The sequence below is a fragment of the Eleginops maclovinus genome, chromosome 16 (assembly GCF_036324505.1).
Source record: "Eleginops maclovinus isolate JMC-PN-2008 ecotype Puerto Natales chromosome 16, JC_Emac_rtc_rv5, whole genome shotgun sequence".
Taxonomy (NCBI): Eukaryota; Metazoa; Chordata; class Actinopteri; order Perciformes; family Eleginopidae; genus Eleginops; species Eleginops maclovinus.
The window spans coordinates 5,561,900-5,580,461 of NC_086364.1; the positions used below are offsets into that span (position 1 = coordinate 5,561,900).

Sequence of the window (18,562 nt, forward strand, 5' to 3'; positions counted from 1 at the left end):
TTCTTTCTTTGTGCAGGTCAATTTTAAATTATCTATTTAAAACCTACAATGACTTCTATTCACATGCCTGTGTATTTTTTTATTCTGCGCCGCAGGAGAACTCAATGCCACTGAAATCACCTCTTGTTTACTTTCTGTAATTACATCTATTGAAGTCATTTCTCCACTTTACAGTTGTTTTGTTCTGCTTTTCATGCAACACAGTTGTTAGAAGCTTAAAAGCGTTCCCTCGGGATGAGATGAAAGCAAACAGCCATGTCAGCCCTGAGGACTCTAGCTTTTCTAGCTTTAGTTGGTGAGTTGTTCAATTATAATATTGAATGTTAGAATAAAGATTCTTTTTTTTGTCTAAAAGAGAGTTTTTCGTCTCTTACCCTGCAGGTGTTTCCAGCAGTCAGACTTCAGACTGCTCATACGTTGGTCTTCTGACACATTTGAACCTGACGACAACTAATGATCTTCTGGCAACCATGCGACCCGTGAAGAGCTGGACTACACCCACCCTGGTTCAGCTGGACATGTTGTTGTACGGGATTTTAGAAGTGGTAAGTGTCTTAATAGGGTATAGATTTTTCATGTCATTTTAATCAAAACACAAAAAACATCTTTGCTCGTTGCTTTACGAAAGTGGACTATTAAAGCTAATCTTGGTTTAATGCAGTGGTGGAATATTAATTCACCCTAGTGTATTTTTTTATTTGATTACTTCGATTCTATTAAAGCTATTAATATATTAAAACATATTATTTATTTAACCTTTGCTTCTCTATTGTAACCCCCTTTGATCACTCCTTTTCCCCTTTTTATTACAATTTATTTTAATATAACATATTTTTGTTACCTGTTGATTATAGGGAATGTTTGAGTTACTTTTTTTGCTGGCATGTGACTTTATTATATTTTTTTATAATAATAATTTTGTTTGACGTTCAAGTAAACAAATTGGTCTTCGTTTTTAACCTTTTTTACAAAATAGGTTAAACAAAAAGATTGGGAGTGTCAGAATTATTCCCAGAAATATACATAACACTCTTTAACATAATGCAAATATAATTCTTTCTAACCTTTTTAAAAAATAAACATCTAAACATCAGAAAAATATGCTAAAACCTATGAAAATAACCGAGAACTGTTTGAGTAGGATAGATATAAGTGAGAAAACATAATTATGTTTGAGCAAATGGATCCTTTGGATGCCATTTTTGCTGTAAATGCTTGCATACTTATCCAGTATTACTGTTTGTCTGCAGGATGAGAAGACTCAGACAGTCACCACTCACATCTGGGTCGAAATGGTGAGTCCTATCAATAATATTTATTTCAGGTGCTGAAGATTAAAATTGCATTTTCAAAAATAAGTAGATTGTTTTCACCTTATTAACCTCAGCAAAATTCCCTCTCATGCAGCATTAACTTCTTCTGATGTATTATGAATAATATCAAAAAACAAAACAAATGAAATGTTCTTAACCATCCAAACCTACTCTTACTGAGCTGACGAATCCCTTTATATTGTTTTATTATTAGCAAAAGAAAAGCCCCGTAAACACTTTATGTAGGTGTTATGCTTTGTGCAAACACAAACAAAAAAAGCAGAGGATCGACATGCCCCCAAAAAATCTCCATCAAGAGGGACTTCAGCAGCAGTGTCACTGAAAACACTTACCAACCAAATCACAAATAATCCAAGAGCAGTATGTACGTAACCATTCCAAGCTGAACGTACATGAATCCCAAACAAAATTGCATTATAATTTCAATGAATTTACCAATTGTATTTATTTAGCCCACAAATATAATCCTTAAATGAATGTGATCATTCTGAAACATATGATGGTAATAATTTACAAAAAATGTATGGATTGTGAACACAACACATTACAAATCATGGGTGACTCCCAGAAATTAATGAGTAATTAGAGGACATTTGTTCTGTTATCACACCTGCAGTGTTAGTCATTGCTATTTCTATCTCACACCTTATCGACCTGTGTCAGAATGTTTTTTTTTAAATTGTTCCAGCGTTGGACTAATGAATTCCTAACCTGGAATCCAGAAGACTTCTGTGAGGTTAATGTGCTGACTGTTCCACAATCCAAGCTGTGGTTGCCAGATGTACAAATCCTAGAGGAGTGAGTAAACCATCTCAGAGCTGCAGTTTGTGGATCTTTTGCAAAGGGGAAGTTTCATTCTTTTATTTTTGTCCCAAATATCCCAAATGCTAGAGCCAAAAAGAAAGAGATTTACCGAGCTTTTCCCTACAGACACAAACCTTAAAGCATGGAAACATGTCACAGTAGAAGCACAAAATACAAATATGAACCTGAAAATGAGCATATGTCTTCTTTTCTTTTTCAGTGTCTCTGATACTAGCAGTATTCACAGAAGTTCAGTCGTCAATTTGTATCCCAACGGCACGCTGTCAGCACCCGCACGACAGCGGATGACCTCCACCTGTTGGCTGAATCTCCTCATGTTCCCCTTTGACACACAAGAGTGTAACATCACATTTTCATCTATCAACTCAGACGGTAAATCACACCATACTAGGGGGGAGACAGTACTAAAATTGAACTAATAGATACCAGCATGATGAATACAGTTCATTACTAGCATTAGGGAGATTATATTTTGGATTGCAGCATTTAATGAAATAACTCAAATCAAGAGTTATTTCATTAAATGTTTGCTACTTTGCATTCATTATGGCACAGACATTTTAAGATTGGATAAACTTTGATTGGTAAAAATCTTTTTAAAATTTGGTTTCAGGGAGAGGATTTCCATTTTTTTGTAACACTTAATGACAGAAAATGTTACTGTCATCATATTAATTAAAGCCATCTCTGAATACAGTCAAAATATAGATAGAAAGACAACAGGAATATGACAAAAAACTAACTTTGAGAAAAATACATTTAGAGATATTTATTGTAAAATTCCAATCAATTTGCAAGTCATTGCTGCAGTGACTGAAAGTTGAAAATGCGATACAAAGGTCCAAACACTTCCATTAGGAGAGAACGATGCAAATATACAAACAGAAATGTGTCAAAACACATGCAAATGAAGAGACATCCGTACTAACTTGACGAAACGTGCAGCGTTTACTAAAAGCACTTCAAATATTAATTGCTACAAGAAACTCGAAACAAAGCAGAAACGGGGGCACTAAAAAATGATGCTCAAAGCTTGGGCCGAGACCCAGTTATTATAAAGTTGGCCAAACTCTCACTTTTCTCTGGAACCTGTGTAAAATCTACGTTTTATTGCTTTATTTAACAATGTGATCGCATGATTCCTGCAGATATTATGGCAGATCATCTGTAAGCTAGCCAGCTAACCTAGCTAACTTATTCATTTTATATATACTGACTCAGCACTTATTCACAGTTATGAAACAGTGACCGTTAGTAACTTTATAATATATTAATATAATCCCTACGCTCCCTTCCCTTTGGTAATCATCCACTTTTTTTCCTGTTTGATTTAAAAAAACATGTGCAGCGCTTTTAGTAAATGCTGCACATGTTTCGCCAAGTTGGTATTTATTTTTCAAAATCTTGTGCACATGTTTTCAAGTTAATGAACATATGCATGTACGTTTACATGTGTTTTGACTCATATGTGTTTTTATATTTGCATCATTTGAGAAGTTGCAGCACGTTTCTCCTTATTTTAAGGTTTCGGCGTTGTGCCACATTTGCAGCTATCGGCCACCGTACATTACAGGTAAATTAGATAAAACCATTTGACTACTATTGCTTTCAAACTTCCCGAGTTGATTACATATACCTACAGTATTCACTACAAACACAAGATAATTGTTTTTTGTTTTACAAAAGTTTTAATTGAGGCATTATGAAATGCTAACCTTTGTTGAATTATGGAGAAATATGAAGTAACAAATCGACAAAGTTAGCAAAACAAACACCTACATGGGTATTTTCTATATTTTTCTTAAAACATTATAGCCCAAACTGTCAAAATTGACCAGAGCATGAACATAAACACCATTTTCTTCCTGTAGTGTCTATCATTAACTGCATACTGAGCCATTTCCCCTGCTATGAAGCATCTGTGATATAATTGCTTCTTTGTTTATCACTTTCTTTTCCACACAGGCAGCGCTATACAACTGGGGTCAGTCAACACTGACAAAACCCTTACTCTCATCTCTGAGAAGTTAATGATTACAAAAGGAGAATGGGAACTCACCAAAATGGAAATAATTGTATTTAATGGTACCAAAACAACTGGAAGAAGACACGAACTCACATACAAGGTAAGAGTTATTAAGAATATTTGTAATGAGATTACACTGTGTCATAATTCTTTTTCTTTGGCATTTCAAAGTAAAGCAAACAGATATTTTTTTAAATACAATTATTAAGAAGACATTTAAACACAAAAAAGACATAATGAGTTTTTAAATCTGGTGTTGCCGACAGAGTCATAGAGAGTTCACTTGAGGTTGAAATGTTAAACACAAACTTAAAGACAAAGTCTCCATTATAAATTTGTACATGTTGCCAATGTTGGTACAAATATTATTCATGTTCAAGAGTATATATAAAAAAAGGTTTGTTTTATTTTAACTTTATTTATTTGTTGAGAATATTTGAATTACTTTTAATAGTATATATCATATAGCCATTTCAGGATCTGTGCTTGACAATAATTAAAAATGATATGTTTTTTTTTTTTTTCAGGTCATAATCGCAAGGAAGCCGATGCTTTATGTGATCAATTTAATCATTCCCCTGCTCTATTTTCTGGTTCTGGATTTCGCCTCATTTTTCATCAGTGAGGACAGAGGTGAAAAGCTAAGCTTCAAAGTGACTATACTCCTGTCCATCTCCGTCATGCTGCTGATTCTAAAGGATATTTTGCCCTCCACTGAAAAAAAGCTGCCATGGATTGGTAAGCTGCATTGAGTTCTTTACATAATATGGAACAAACCATGATAGTTGCCAAGTAAAAAATCATTGTTGTAGCTGAGGAAGAGAAAGATGGCATGGAAAAGATAGCATGCCAACATTGATGCATCATATGTACGTCTTTTAGAGTTTGTTTATAGTTTCTAGGCTTCAAATACAGTGGCCGATAGGTGTAAACGCACTACAATGGCCAAAAACACTTCCACTGGAGAGATACGCTGCAGCGTCAGAAATGAATTTGTGTTTTAATATGCAAATATTAAAACACAAATATGCCAAAATAAATGAAGAAACATCCTTAACGACTTGACATAATGCTGCTCATTACTTGTCTCTACAACATCACACTGACCAGAAAATGTCTCTGGATCTTTTATAGCCAGCTACTGCGTTGCGATCTTCACCATTGTGGGGTTGAGCGTCCTGGAGGCCATGCTGGTGGGCTACCTATATGACCTCGATGGTTGCTGCTGTAAGACAGCTCAAAGCCCTGCTGACGCCCAAGTAGATATTCAACTGGAAGACAACAATCCGAAAGGTAAGGTCTCTCTAACCTACCTGTCTACCTGCCTGCCTGCCTACCTTCCTTCCTGCCTACCTTCCTTCCTTCCTTTTTTTAAAGAATAAAAAACACCCAGACAGATACACATTTGTGGCATCTATATATATATTAGGGAGATTGACCTAAATAGACTTAATACAATTGGCAATACTTTTTTTATACACTTTTATGTACTTAGAAATGTTCTACTAACCACTTTTTCATTCTGTTATCTCTTCCACATAGAGCCTGCTGGAGCAAAATATATCCCTGAGAAAAGTTCCCTTCCTCTAGATAGGCTCAATGGTTATGACCTGCTGAAACTGATCCTGGAAAAGGTGAAGGCAACCCAACAGGAAGTTGAAGAACAAAACAAAGACCAGAGAAAGCCCGGACGCTGCAGAAGAGCGGCTGTAATCATAGACAGTGTCTTCTTTGCCCTTTATTTTTTAACTGATTTAGTTTTTTTGTCATACATGAATACACACTGGTTTTCAGCAATATATTCTTATTGATAATAAGTAATGGGTGCATAATCTGCCAGTGCATGCTCTTAAATCTGACTATAATGATCTTTTTAACGTATATTATTATCACCATTTCTAACCTTTAAATGATTGATTTTCACTTTTCGTGCTCTTTGAATATACTACCTTTTTGTTATTTTTTCAAGTGGTGTAATGATCCAAATGATCTTTTGTAGACATTAACGTACAGCCTTTATTCAAAATATAGACTATGAAAATGATTGTATGTACAGCATTGGAATTCATATTAATATGAATTTCTTTGGGGAGTAGTGAACTATGTGTTACTTAACTAGAATTTAACTATATTTTGCAGTAGCTTAGTGGTAGTTCAACCACATTCTTTTTTAGAGAGTGATTTAAGTAATTGAAAAAAATAAATAGTGAACAACTGAAAACAACTTTGGGATAAAACACAAAAAAGTGAGAAAAATATAAAATACATCAAATAACAAAATACAGAGGTTTATGTTTATACAAAATCATTAAAGTCATTATATATAAATCATCAAAATCATTGAAAATAAGTTATTTAGCACAGGTTCCTTGTCTTATTTGTGCTAGGATTATATTAAAATATACTTTATAATTTGTTGTGATAACCTTGGCAGCACGGAGGTCCGTGTTTGCATATAAGTGTTGTCATATAATGTTTAGTGGTGCTTTACAAACTTTTCTGCCGTGTAAGGTTAACTGGTTTTAAAAACAATACATGCCCCTTTTGTTTGATTTGAAGTTGCACCAAGTTCAAAATAATGCTTGCAGTAATGACTCACCAATATAAACTTTGTTATGATTCAGTATACTTTTTGGGTGTCATTGTAACAATAAAAAAACCCAGCAGAAAACAATGAACACTGCATTCATGTTTGTGAAACCTGCGGAAGTGTGTATTAAAGTTGTATGCGTGTGGGTCCATCCACCACAATAAATATCAGTATCAATTGTATGAACGTAATGAAAGTAGTTCAAATTCATCACATAAATAAATAAATAACGTAACATTTAAGGTTCAACCCAGGTAGGGCAAGGCAAAACAAAGCTAAGCCTTCTGATGCACGACAACCAAGGATCTGACTAAGACTTAATTAAGAAGAGAACTAATCACATACTCCGATCATCTTCTAGCGGTCTGGCAATTCTCCTCTGACATCTGGCAACAACAAGGCATCTTCACCCAGAGAACTGCAGCTCACTGGATATTTCCACTATTTGGATCATTCTCTGTAAACCCTAGAGATGGTTGTGAAAATCCCAGTAAATCAGCAGTTTCTGAAATAGTCAGAAGAGCCCGTCTGGCACCAACAACCATACCTCGTTCAAATCACCTTTATTCCCCATTCTGATGCTCTGTTTGATGTCTACATGCCTAAATGCATTGAGTTGCTGTAATGTGATTGGCTGATTAGATATTTGCATTAACAAGCAGTTGAACAGGTGTACCTGATAGTGACACATATACATATATTTTGTGAAAGCATCAATGTTCAACTCGTGCAATATCCTCAAAATATTGTTATTGATGTATTTGGTCAAAACATTTTATGAAATATGATTTGGATCACAAAGTCCTAAGCAAAAATGAAATACATTGAATTTACTTTAAATCTAGTACATTGTCCCGTGACTCTAACAAAACAATAATTGGTTTTTCATCTGACTTGTGAACACAGGTGAGTCTAGTGATTTAATATATTAGAATTTCAAACTCAAATACTTCTTTTCCCTTTGTGCTGGTACATGTTCTTAATAATAACCTGGAATTATTTCTTGTCACCTGCCTGTATTTGCTTTTGACCACAGGTGTTTGAGAACAGTTTGCACTCTAAAACACTCAATATCACCTAGATGTCCTCGTGTTTACTTATTGCATCAGCTGCAGCTCAACAATAGAAGCACAAATGATTCATGTTATGTAATTAGCTCTATTGAAGTCTCTTACTGTGGTTTTGTTCTGCTCATATTGCAACACAGTTCTGCAGCTTAAAAGCGTTCCCTCAGGATGAGATGAGGGCAAACAATCATGTCAGCCCTCAGGACTCTAGCTTTTCTAGCTTTAGTTGGTAAGTCATTTAATTACTTGTGGGTATTTTAATTAAACTTTTAAATACTATGTTAGAACCAAAATACTTTTCTTTGTCTAAAAAAGTAATTTCTACCCTGCAGGTGTTTCCAGCTGTCAGACTTCAGACTGCTCATACGTTGGTCTTCTGACACATTTGAACCTGACGACAACTAATGATCTTCTGGCAACCATGCGACCCGTGAAGAGCTGGACTACACCCACCCTGGTTCAGCTGGACATGTTGTTGTACGGCATTTTAGAAGTGGTAAGTGTCTTAATAGGAACACATTAAGATTAAGCGTTGCATTACTTTCACGAAGGTATCTGTTTTCAAATTTGATTTCTATCAAAAAAATATATTTGCGCTATGTTATATAATTTTAGTTTTATGCAGTGTTGAAAACTACATTTGCGTAGAAAGGTATTTTACCAGAGTATTTTAATTTAATAATCTTTATCTTAAAACCAGTCACCAGATGTGGAGAAGGTATCTCCGTAGGTATCTCTGTATCAAGTAGAATTCCATCCATTTTTGGACCAACAAAGGGATTTTTTTCTTAAATCTAATATATGCTTTACTGTAACAGAGCCCCCATGAATATATTTTTAGCAGTACTATTTAATTATTTTAATCATTGAATTAGTGAGCACTTCTTAGCTGGTCTGTGATGCATTATAATACATATATTATATAATGACATATTTACATATTTGAATGTGTTTTGGAAAGGGTTAATCTTCCAGTTGTAGTGATGTCTAGAAATGTATTTATTTTATATCTGATGTAGAGATTTGGAAGCTCTGCAATTTAACAGTAAAAGTAGCCATGCTGCAACTACTTTATTATTTAAACCTAAAATCCAATGAAAATCTCGGAGACAGAAATCTCAAAACCTATAAGTAACACAGAACTGGCTTTGTAGACGGATAAGAATGTTGTTTGATAAAATCGATCTCTTCAAGTTATTTTTGCTGTAAATGCCTATGATTGTCACATTGATTGTCTGCAGGATGAGAAGTGTCAGACGGTTACGAGTCACATTTGGATCGAAATGGTGAGTTTCATCAATGACAATGTTTATTTTAGGTGCTAAAGAATAATATCGCATTTTCAAACATCAGTAATGTCTACTTCAATCTCACTCATCAGTGTCTCAAAATGTTTTAAAACATACATTTTTGTTTTTCAAGGGTTGGACAAATGAATTGTTAACTTGGAATTCCACTGAATTTTGCGGTATAAATATGCTGACCATTCCAAGAACCAGGCTTTGGATCCCAGATATAGAAATCTTGGAAGAGTGAGTACTGATTTATCACAGAGCTGTAGGTTGTGGATCTTATTCAAAGAGGAGTTTCATAAAGCAGGCTCCTGAAAAGTCCTATTCAGAAACGTACGTTTATTCAAAGAGGCCCTGTTATGGTTTTTCCTGTAGTATGTTGTATAGGTTTTTGTGCATGGAAATGGTCTGCAAAGGCTAAAATCCCTTTGTTCCCTCCAGAAGAAAGAAACACAGATTTAACTAATTATTCAGCTCCCGGTAGAATCCTCTTAATAAACAATTAAGGCAGTGGTCTTGTGAAAAACCACTCTCAATTGTTGTTTTAATTGGGAGTACCCAGTGGAGGAAAATTCCATGTAATGTGTTTAAAGTCACAATCTTTATGTAAAAAAATCATGCTAAATAATTAAGCTAGTTATACAGTATTTTGTGTTTTGTTTAACTCTCTGTAAGGATCAAATGTCTGTGCTTTGAACCGTTTTTGATAAAGATCCAAGCCAACACATTAAAGTAGAATGTCCTTCTTTACTTTTTCAGTGCTTCTGATACTGGGAGCATTCAAAAAAGTTCAGTCGTCATTTTGTATCCAAATGGTTCGATGGTGGCGACCACAAGAGAGCGGCTTACTTCCACCTGTCGGTTGGATCTCTTCCTGTTCCCTTTTGATACACAAGAGTGTGACATTTCATTTTCATCCATGAGCTCAGAAGGTAAATTACACCAGGTTAGGGGAGACACTACAGGGGCTTAGGGTTTAATATTGATAGATACTTGCATGATCTTCCATGGTTTTTTTGCTTTTTTGCATCGATTCTTTGACAGAAATCTCAACATGGATTAGGCAACAATTACAATTATTTGTTCACATTTTTGGCATATTAGAGTGAAATGCTTTTACAGAGGGGATTCTTCTCTTCACTCCAAAAATACTGTCAACAACCATAACAAATGTCACAATTTAACAATTTTTTAGGAAAAAAAAAATTCTATTAAAAGGCTATGAATAACATTACAAGTGTTCTTAAATGTTATGGTTAAATATGCAAATGAGGCATGAAATAATGCTACCTTCGAACCGTCAAAAGCATCTTAAAAGTCTGAAAGAAGTCATGCTATCGCATTCCAAACTGTCACAATTGATCACTGCATGAAAAAAAAAAACATGATGATATCATTATTTAAAACCTCTTTTCTTCACACAGCAACTGCTATAGAACTAAGGTCACTCAACAGTGGCAGAACCCTCACTCAAATCTCAGAGCTGTTCATGGTTACAAAGGGTGAATGGGATCTCAAACACATGAAAATTATGAGTTTAAATTTAACCAAAGCAAATGGACATAGAAGCAAACTTTTATACAAGGTAAGATAATATTGATATTTACATTTTAGAACAGCATTTGTTTGTATTTTCTTCATTTAACTCTTTTTATTTGTAGGAAGATCTTTTTTTTAAATGCAGGTATTAAGAAAAGTGTATGGTGGCCGACTGGTGCAGTGCCATTAGGAGAAAAGCGCTGCACTTTCAAAAGTGATGCAAATATAAAAACACAAATGTGCTAAATCACATTCAAATGAAGAAACATCTCTACCAACTAGATGAAATATGTGCAGCTTTTAAACATATATTTATTATAATTCTGATTATTTCTGCTTCTGAACGACCGACTTTCAAGAGTCCTCAACATTGTAACAATCATACAGGGGGATTCAAAGACAAGGGAAATGAACCCTTTAAGGATGCTTCTTTGACATGGAGAAAAACTCTTTGTCTATAATTAATATAAGCTGTTTTTTTTTCAGGTCTCAATTACCAGGAAGCCGATGCTTTATGTGATCAATTTTATCATTCCCCTGCTCTTTTTTCTGGTTCTGGATTTGGCGTCATTCTTCATCAGTAAGGAAAGAGGTGAAAAGCTGAGCTTCAAAGTGACTATACTCCTGTCCATCTCTGTCATGCTGCTGATTCTTAAGGACATTTTGCCCTCCACTGAAGCAAACGTGCCAATGATCGGTGAGCTGCCACAAAGAACTCAAACACTCAACTCAACTCAACTTACATTAGATATTGGAATGCATTAAATGTTTTACATGATATGGAAGTTGCCCTATAATATTAGTCTTCATCATTCTGAAACCATGATACAAGTTATGTTGAGGATGGCTAGTTTTCACGACAAAAACTGTCTGGTGATCAAACAATATTTGGACTAAACAGCATTTCCTAACTAATGACTGGTGATTTTTGCTTAACTATCCTGGAAAAGCGTTTAGAGAATTAGTCCCCATCTTCGACTTGCGTAAAAGTAGAAGGAACAGAGTGTAGGAATATTCTATTACAAGTAAAAGTCCTGCATTCAAAGGGTTACTCAAGTAAATTTAGAAAAGTAATTATCAAAAATTATCTAGTTCACCAGAGATTTGAACTAATGAAATGATACTTGGTGTACTTTGAGTCTAACGTTCACACTCACCAACACAAGCCACACCAATGGTCAAAGAGGCTGAAGTGAATGCGTCCAGGGGGACTGAAGGGGAAATGAAACAAAGTTGAAGGTATTTTCAGCAAACAGTCAAGGCTGATGCCCCCATATCCACCCCTGTGCTCTGCCCCTGCTTATTCCTGGTATGAACAACAGTGACCTGAAATGTCTTTGAACCTTTTTATAGCCAAATACTGCCTTTGTATCTTCTGCTTGGTGGGGTTGAGCGTCCTGGAGGCCATGCTGGTGGGCTACCTATACGACCTCGATGGTTGCTGCTGCAAGACGGCTCAAAGCCCTGCTGACACCCAAGAGGATATCCATTTGGAAGTCGACAATCAGAAAGGTAAGGTCTCTGCCAACTACAATTTTTTTTTAAACAATTAAAGATGTAGAATAAAAAAAGGAAAAACACTGAATGCAATACATTCAGATAATTACCAAAAACAAGTAAAATAAAACTTTATTTGGCTTCTTGTCAAATAGTTTAGGAGACAATTTCACTCTTTTCACCAGAATAAAAATCATTTTGTTATTAATTTAGCTTTTCAGTTTGTTACTCTTGCACTTTTTATTTTTTACTTTGTGTGCTGCAAGAAGGCAAGATGAAGGGTTCCTATACAGATTTAAAGCCCCTCAGGGACATTATTGATATTTGGCTGTATTAAGACGATCACCTTGAGATGAAGTATATCTTGTAGCGATGTTTGTGAAGATGATGAAGAAGTCTCCGGAGACACCAGCTTGTATATAATAAGGTTTATTACAACAGCATAGTATCATACACCAACACGGGCAATAGGTTCTCAGAGCCAATTGTGGAAGTCCCCCCGAACTGTCTTTATGCATACAATTTATAGAAGAAAATGTGTGTGTGTCTCCAAAATGTGTGTGCTCACAGGAGGTAATCAATCACAATGCATGCCTCACTAAATGAAATGTATCCGTTCATAGGGGCCCCCTAACGTATTGCCCACCATATGGCCCCTGAACGACATCTTCTCTGCACCCTCTATGACCTCAGAGAGTAACTAACTGAACAGATTTAATACACCACATAGACTTAATACAATTGGTAATAATTTGAAGTTTTTGGCATTCTTTTTTGTTTATATCTGTATGTAAGGCAATTTTCTGAGGCTCTTAAAGTTTGTGACGTGTTGCACAACCCCAAATAATATATATATATTTTTACACAAACTCATTATGTTGAATCATCACTCTGACACAGAGCCTGCTGGAGTTGACGAGATGGCTGAGAAAAGTTCCCTTCCTCTGGATGGGCCCGTTGACGGCGGCCTGCTTAAACTGATCCTGCAGGAAGTGAAGGCAGCTCGACAGGAAGTTGAAGAACACAAAGACCAGAGAAAGGCCGGACGCTACAGAAGGGCGGCTCTAATCGTAGACCGTGTCTTCTTTTTCTTCTATTTTGTAGTCGTTGGCCTTTTTGTCTCGTACATGAATACATTATGGGTTACATATTACTTTTGATTGTAATATTATGTTTTTAAGAAGTTATTATAACTGGAATAAAAAGAGGTACAATTGGTCTCAAAATAGTTATTGTTTTAATTTTGGTTTATGCATGACCTGTGAACTATACCGGTACTTTTGTAAATGAATGCCAATGAGACACATTTTGCTGGCGTGTGACCTTTTATTTAGTTACAATTTTCTATCACTGTACGAAATATCTAAGTACCTATTTTTTTCTAAGCATATTAAGTTAGGTAAACTAGTAGATTCCCCAACACTGATTATGAATAACATTAGGATAGGGAATATTGCATTACGGTCATGCTGTTGCACGTAGTGAAACAGGAAGCGGAATAACTCTGTTTAGATGTAAACATACCAGCACTTTCAGCTGCTCATGACATGTTCCATTGTCATTTCCCTGCATTCGTCCATTAAAGCAAGTGAACAAATGGGATGTTGTTCTTATTTATAGGATATTGTATATATTATGTGATTTTTTTGGATCAAGATTTGTGTTGATATTTGTTGTTCTCTGTTTCTATATTGCATGTGAGAAGAGAAAAAAGGAAGGGAGAAAACTATGGATTTAAACATAAACAAATATATTAAAACTATCAACAAAGGTTGCGTCTCTTATTTGTAGTGATGAAAAAAAAAGAGACACAAATTAAATTACGTTTTATTTAGTTAAAAAAAATCTAGTACTAGATCTGTGTCCGGAAGAAAATTATATTTAAAGCAGTTCTGAGACTGCCAAAACAACAGAACAACACCTTTCACAACATATGAAATGAAGCTTGCGTGTCATATGACAGGTTCTGTCAATAAAGGGGTGGGTCGTTTTGACAACTTCGGCAGCACGGAGGGGCGGGTTTGCTGATTTAACTAACGTGTCACCATTTTTTTTAACGGTAACAAAACAATTTCCCCTTCACAATAAATGCTTTGTAATCAATTCATTTCAACCTATCTAATTGGAACGACTGCACAATATAATAGTGAAAAACAGAAAAAAAGTACATTTTAGTATAAATAGTATATATACCGGTATATATATATATCGGTATATATATATATAGGTATAACGTTTAAAAAGTATAAATGAAGAAAATAAAAAAAAAGGAAAACAAAAATGAACATTCTCCATGCGTTTTTGTGAAATCGGTGATTGTGTGCGTTACATTTGTGTGTGTGTGTGTGTGTGTGTGTGTGTGTGTGTGTGTGTGTGTGTGTGTGTGTGTGTGTGTGTCCCTCTATCAGACCATGAATTTCACTGTTAGTCATTCGAACAATCAGTTAGTTATTTTAAAATCAAATAAGCCAGATAAATGACAGGCCTACCAACCAGTCTTACTGATATTTTGAATAATAATAATTAATATAATAATAATAATTATAATTAACAACAAACATTTAAAACATTAAACAACCATCTTCAAGAAGCTGAACATACCAACCACTTACACGGTTTTACTTTGAAAGCCAGTACCGGAAGATTACATTTGTGTCACAGGTTGCTTGACGTCTGTTAATGCGGGAGCAGGTCAGCTGGTTTAGTTTGCTGCTTCAGTTAGCTGAGTTGAAGAGCCTTGCTAGCGCAGTTGGGAAGAGTTTTTCTCCAAACTTGGGTTATACTAACATCTCTTTTACCTTTTAACAACGCCACAGCTCCTGCTAGTTCAGTGGCTAAGCTCTGCCTTCATTCAGCTAGAGATCCACATGACAGCTGGGAGCATCCTGCTAGCCTAGAAAGATTAGCAATATACTCTCGGCAGAAGGAAGGTGAGAAGTGTTTACTTTTGTTTTGATTAATGACATATTATCTGCCTGTCTTTTTCTTTTAATATCTGTGTATTATAACATGCAACAATATGTTAGACGTGTATTTTCTGTGATAAGGTTATTTTAACCTGTGCTGTTAGTTGGGATATTAGCAGGGCAATAGCAGCTAAACAGTGACTTAAAAACATCTTTATACCACCTTAACTTTGTCAAGTGGTCGTTCATCGCGGAACATAGGTACATTATACACTGTTCTAAATAGAATGGGGTGTTTTCGTACTGTCATTCACAATATCTGTCACATAACTTAAAAGTTGGGCTCTGTAGAAAGTTGGTAAAAGACATAGCCTACATCTTAATAAAATCTGCTTTGTGAATCATAAGTATGCCGAATGGAAAAGTACTACTTAACGTTTAAGAAATGTGTTGGATCATGTGAAATAAATGCGCCTTTGGGTTGCAAATGTTAAAATGAACACTAAATTTCAAGATATGCGAATATAGGTCTTTTTCCATGCAAGATTAAACTGAACAACAACTTGTGTTGATCTCATAGACCTTGTAGAAACAGTGTTTGGAGGTACTTTACCATGGCAATGCCTCAAAAGTACATTGAAATGTAGAGCTTGAAAGAGAATGAGGAGGTAGAGTTGGATTCAGTTTCCTGGGTGTTGTTTTTCCTTCAGGTGAAGACCACGGTCATCAGCCATGCCAGGTGGAATTACAGAGAGCGGGGAACCCTACTCCCCATTTGTGAGTATTATACATTTATAATGGGTTTAATTCATGTTTTTTTTTCTAAGTTCAGAGATTGTTTCACTGTTTGTTTATGTGGAACTAGAGCTATGTACACATTGCAAGTTGTCAATACATTCTTTGATAGCTTAAGCTGCTCTGGATGCATTACTGAATGCAAAGTCCACCTTACCTTGGGGGACTTTTTAGGTTTTATTTGACTTTGAATGATCATTTAAGAAGATGTACCTTCTCAAATTACTTGTAGGGGCTTCAACTTTTACTCTGTTTTTTATTGAGCCACTTTAATTGACTGATCATTTTGTTTCAAACACGTAAGACAGAGAAGAGAGTTTTTTTAAAGAACCCTCTTCAAGTCATGAAATTAGTAATGTCATTGTGAGTGGGGATGGTGCATATGAAAGTGCAGTGAAGAATAAAGAGGAAGCTAAATTGCTGACACATCCTTCTTTTTATACACAGCAAGCTTCTTTATGGTCTGGTCTCAGTTTTTACGAAGTCCCTAAATGCTTACGTCAGAGTTACTTACCACAAACATTAAGTTCTGCCGGTCAAATATTTTCTGTCCTTTCTGGGGAGCTTCAGGTTTAAATGATTAAAGGACTCTGTTACCAGATAGGACAAAGTGCTGCTTCCTTAGACTTATCTGGCCCAGATGCATTCCTTAGCAATTGTTGAATGTTGAAAACCTTTATCTAACAAGGCACTTAAAAAAACTCCTCATATTAGAATTATATTGAATTCTACTACATGTACAAAGAATCCTGCATATACTTGATCACTTTCAACATTCCATGCATAATTTTGCTTATTGTGTTTATATTCTATTCACAATTTTACTCTAATTTAAAACACTCTGTTTAATTTTGCACTACTTTTTAGTTTTATTTTATTATTTCTATTTCTTTTTTTATTATTATTTGGTCTTATGTCCTTTTATAATATGTTGAATTCTTGGAGGAGCTCGGGACCTAAGATTTTCATTGCCATAACTACACTGTAGCTACTGTGACAATAAAAACCCTTGAACTTGAACCTTGAGCTTTACATGTTGTAGTTAAGCAAAAACACATTAAAGGGGCCATATTATGCTCATTTTCAGGTTCATAATTGTATTTTTTTCGTCTACTGTGACATGTTTCCATGCTTTAATGTTCAAAAATGTTTTTATTTTTCTCATACTGCCCAGTCTGCTCTGATTGGTTAGCTGGCATGATCTGATGTGATTGATCAATCGCTTAAAGATGTCCCGCCCCTTAGCCTGCCATGTATAATATGTTGAAGGCCTACTCAATAGAAGTGGGGAGTGTTACATACTGATTTGATTATGTTGCTGGAGTAAACAAAGGAGTATAGTGGAGGCATCTCAGACGGGGGAGTGTGTGGAAGGGATTTTAGACCACTTAAATGCCTAAAAACATATATAACACTACAGGAAAGAATAATAGGTCCCGTTCAAACATGCAACAGAACATGAAATTGTATAGCTGAATGTCTGCAAACATATTCCACTTGAAGATATCTTTAAACCTCTCATCTGTCTTCTCCAGGTGGGGTTGGTCTACATGTTCAATCTGATTGTAGGGACGGGAGCTCTGACGATGCCCAAAGCCTTCGCTACAGCCGGTTGGGTGGTTAGCATATCACTCATCTCCTTTTTAGGATTCATGAGGTGAGTTCTGCTCTGCACAGCTTCCTGTTTTCATTTCCCACGTGCACCAGCTCGAGCTCATCCCGTGAGCCACATCGGAGACATTTTAAACATGGAGCTGAAGGCTGATGTCTTTTACATTACATTTTCATTTAATTAAGCTGATGCTTTTATCCAGAGCGACTTACAAACTCAGAACAACAAGAAAAATGCAGTTATATTCCCAAATACACAGATATTATTCTCTTTAAGTGCTAGTTATTTTCTTTGGGGTGGTGTTGGGTTTGATGGCAATATCTTCCACTTATATCTGCTTTTTTCTTAGTTTATGTTAGTATGTAAACAACACATATGTTTGTTTTAAACATGCAGAACAATTTATATTTGAGTTACTACTAAAAAACTGCTATATATATTGTAATACACACTTTCTTACATATTGTTTGTTGTTATATGTGTTGTACAATCTGTACATTTCACTTGAAATTCAAATGTTATATTTAATACATGTTAGATATTTGTTTCTTCTAAAATCCTATACTGTATAAGTCAAATCATGTGTGTTTCCCAGTGAAAAGTTCTGATTTTATTTTCCAACTGTGATACCTACTGCATGATTTGGTAGGAAAGTAACAATCTGTTGCATAAAATATGAATTAAAAAAAGGTCAAATATAAATATAATAAACTATTTAATCATCAGCAAGTAATGTGCTTTACTTAATGATTTTACGAAAAAATCAAAATATAACATTAGTTGAAAAGCTCAATGAAAGGTCAATCTAGTATTTTGTTAGAAATTTGAGGTGTTTAACAATATTGATTGTGTTCCATCAAACTTAGAGATGTATCCTCTTAGGTTAAGCAATGGTGGTTTAAAGGTAGATATTTTGAGCATCTTTCTTCTTGACTCCTCTCACCAGCTACATGACCACCACCTTTGTGATCGAGGCAATGGCGTCGACCAACGCTCAGCTGCGCTGGAAGAGGAGAGAGCAGGAGGAGGTGAGATCATAAACTGCAGGAGCAAAATGAGATAATATGTGTACACGTCTA

General features: G+C 35.3%; 3 protein-coding genes across 3 annotated transcripts in view; all 3 read left to right on the forward strand.

The window, feature by feature from the left end:
- Positions 1 to 201: 201 nt before the first annotated feature.
- Positions 202 to 6,876, forward strand: LOC134877607 (5-hydroxytryptamine receptor 3A-like). Its single transcript, XM_063903169.1, has 9 exons — positions 202 to 295; positions 382 to 545; positions 1,251 to 1,295; positions 2,023 to 2,132; positions 2,359 to 2,531; positions 4,125 to 4,285; positions 4,713 to 4,923; positions 5,320 to 5,478; positions 5,728 to 6,876. The coding sequence occupies exons 1-9, from the start codon at positions 256 to 258 to the stop codon at positions 5,994 to 5,996; spliced, it is 1,332 nt and encodes a 443-aa protein (XP_063759239.1). The 5' UTR covers positions 202 to 255; the 3' UTR covers positions 5,997 to 6,876.
- Positions 6,877 to 7,849: 973 nt separating this feature from the next.
- LOC134878409 (5-hydroxytryptamine receptor 3A-like) lies at positions 7,850 to 13,839 on the forward strand. The gene is made up of 9 exons (XM_063904438.1): positions 7,850 to 8,071; positions 8,175 to 8,338; positions 9,084 to 9,128; positions 9,265 to 9,374; positions 9,894 to 10,066; positions 10,559 to 10,719; positions 11,160 to 11,370; positions 12,027 to 12,185; positions 13,071 to 13,839. The coding sequence occupies exons 1-9, from the start codon at positions 8,032 to 8,034 to the stop codon at positions 13,328 to 13,330; spliced, it is 1,323 nt and encodes a 440-aa protein (XP_063760508.1). The 5' UTR covers positions 7,850 to 8,031; the 3' UTR covers positions 13,331 to 13,839.
- A 1,023-nt stretch (positions 13,840 to 14,862) lies between these two features.
- Positions 14,863 to 18,562, forward strand: part of tmem104 (transmembrane protein 104) — a 63,683-nt gene continuing 59,983 nt past the window's right edge. Inside the window, exons 1-4 of the mRNA XM_063904173.1 lie at positions 14,863 to 15,100; positions 15,787 to 15,853; positions 17,407 to 17,528; positions 18,430 to 18,511. Of these exons, the coding sequence (XP_063760243.1) occupies positions 15,809 to 15,853; positions 17,407 to 17,528; positions 18,430 to 18,511 (249 nt within the window). The 5' untranslated portion in view covers positions 14,863 to 15,100; positions 15,787 to 15,808. The remainder of the gene's footprint in view (positions 15,101 to 15,786; positions 15,854 to 17,406; positions 17,529 to 18,429; positions 18,512 to 18,562) is intronic.

Excerpts from the sequence above, each read along its gene's own strand:
- LOC134878409 (XM_063904438.1), top strand. The coding sequence starts at position 8,032 with ATGTCAGCCCTCAGGACTCTAGCTTTTCTAGCTTTAGTTG. Across the intron at positions 8,339-9,083 it reads TGTACGGCATTTTAGAAGTG|GATGAGAAGTGTCAGACGGT; the intron begins GTAAGTGTCTTA and ends GATTGTCTGCAG. Across the intron at positions 9,129-9,264 it reads GTCACATTTGGATCGAAATG|GGTTGGACAAATGAATTGTT; the intron begins GTGAGTTTCATC and ends TTGTTTTTCAAG.
- LOC134877607 (XM_063903169.1), top strand. The coding sequence starts at position 256 with ATGTCAGCCCTGAGGACTCTAGCTTTTCTAGCTTTAGTTG. Across the intron at positions 546-1,250 it reads TGTACGGGATTTTAGAAGTG|GATGAGAAGACTCAGACAGT; the intron begins GTAAGTGTCTTA and ends GTTTGTCTGCAG. Across the intron at positions 2,133-2,358 it reads GATGTACAAATCCTAGAGGA|TGTCTCTGATACTAGCAGTA; the intron begins GTGAGTAAACCA and ends TTTCTTTTTCAG.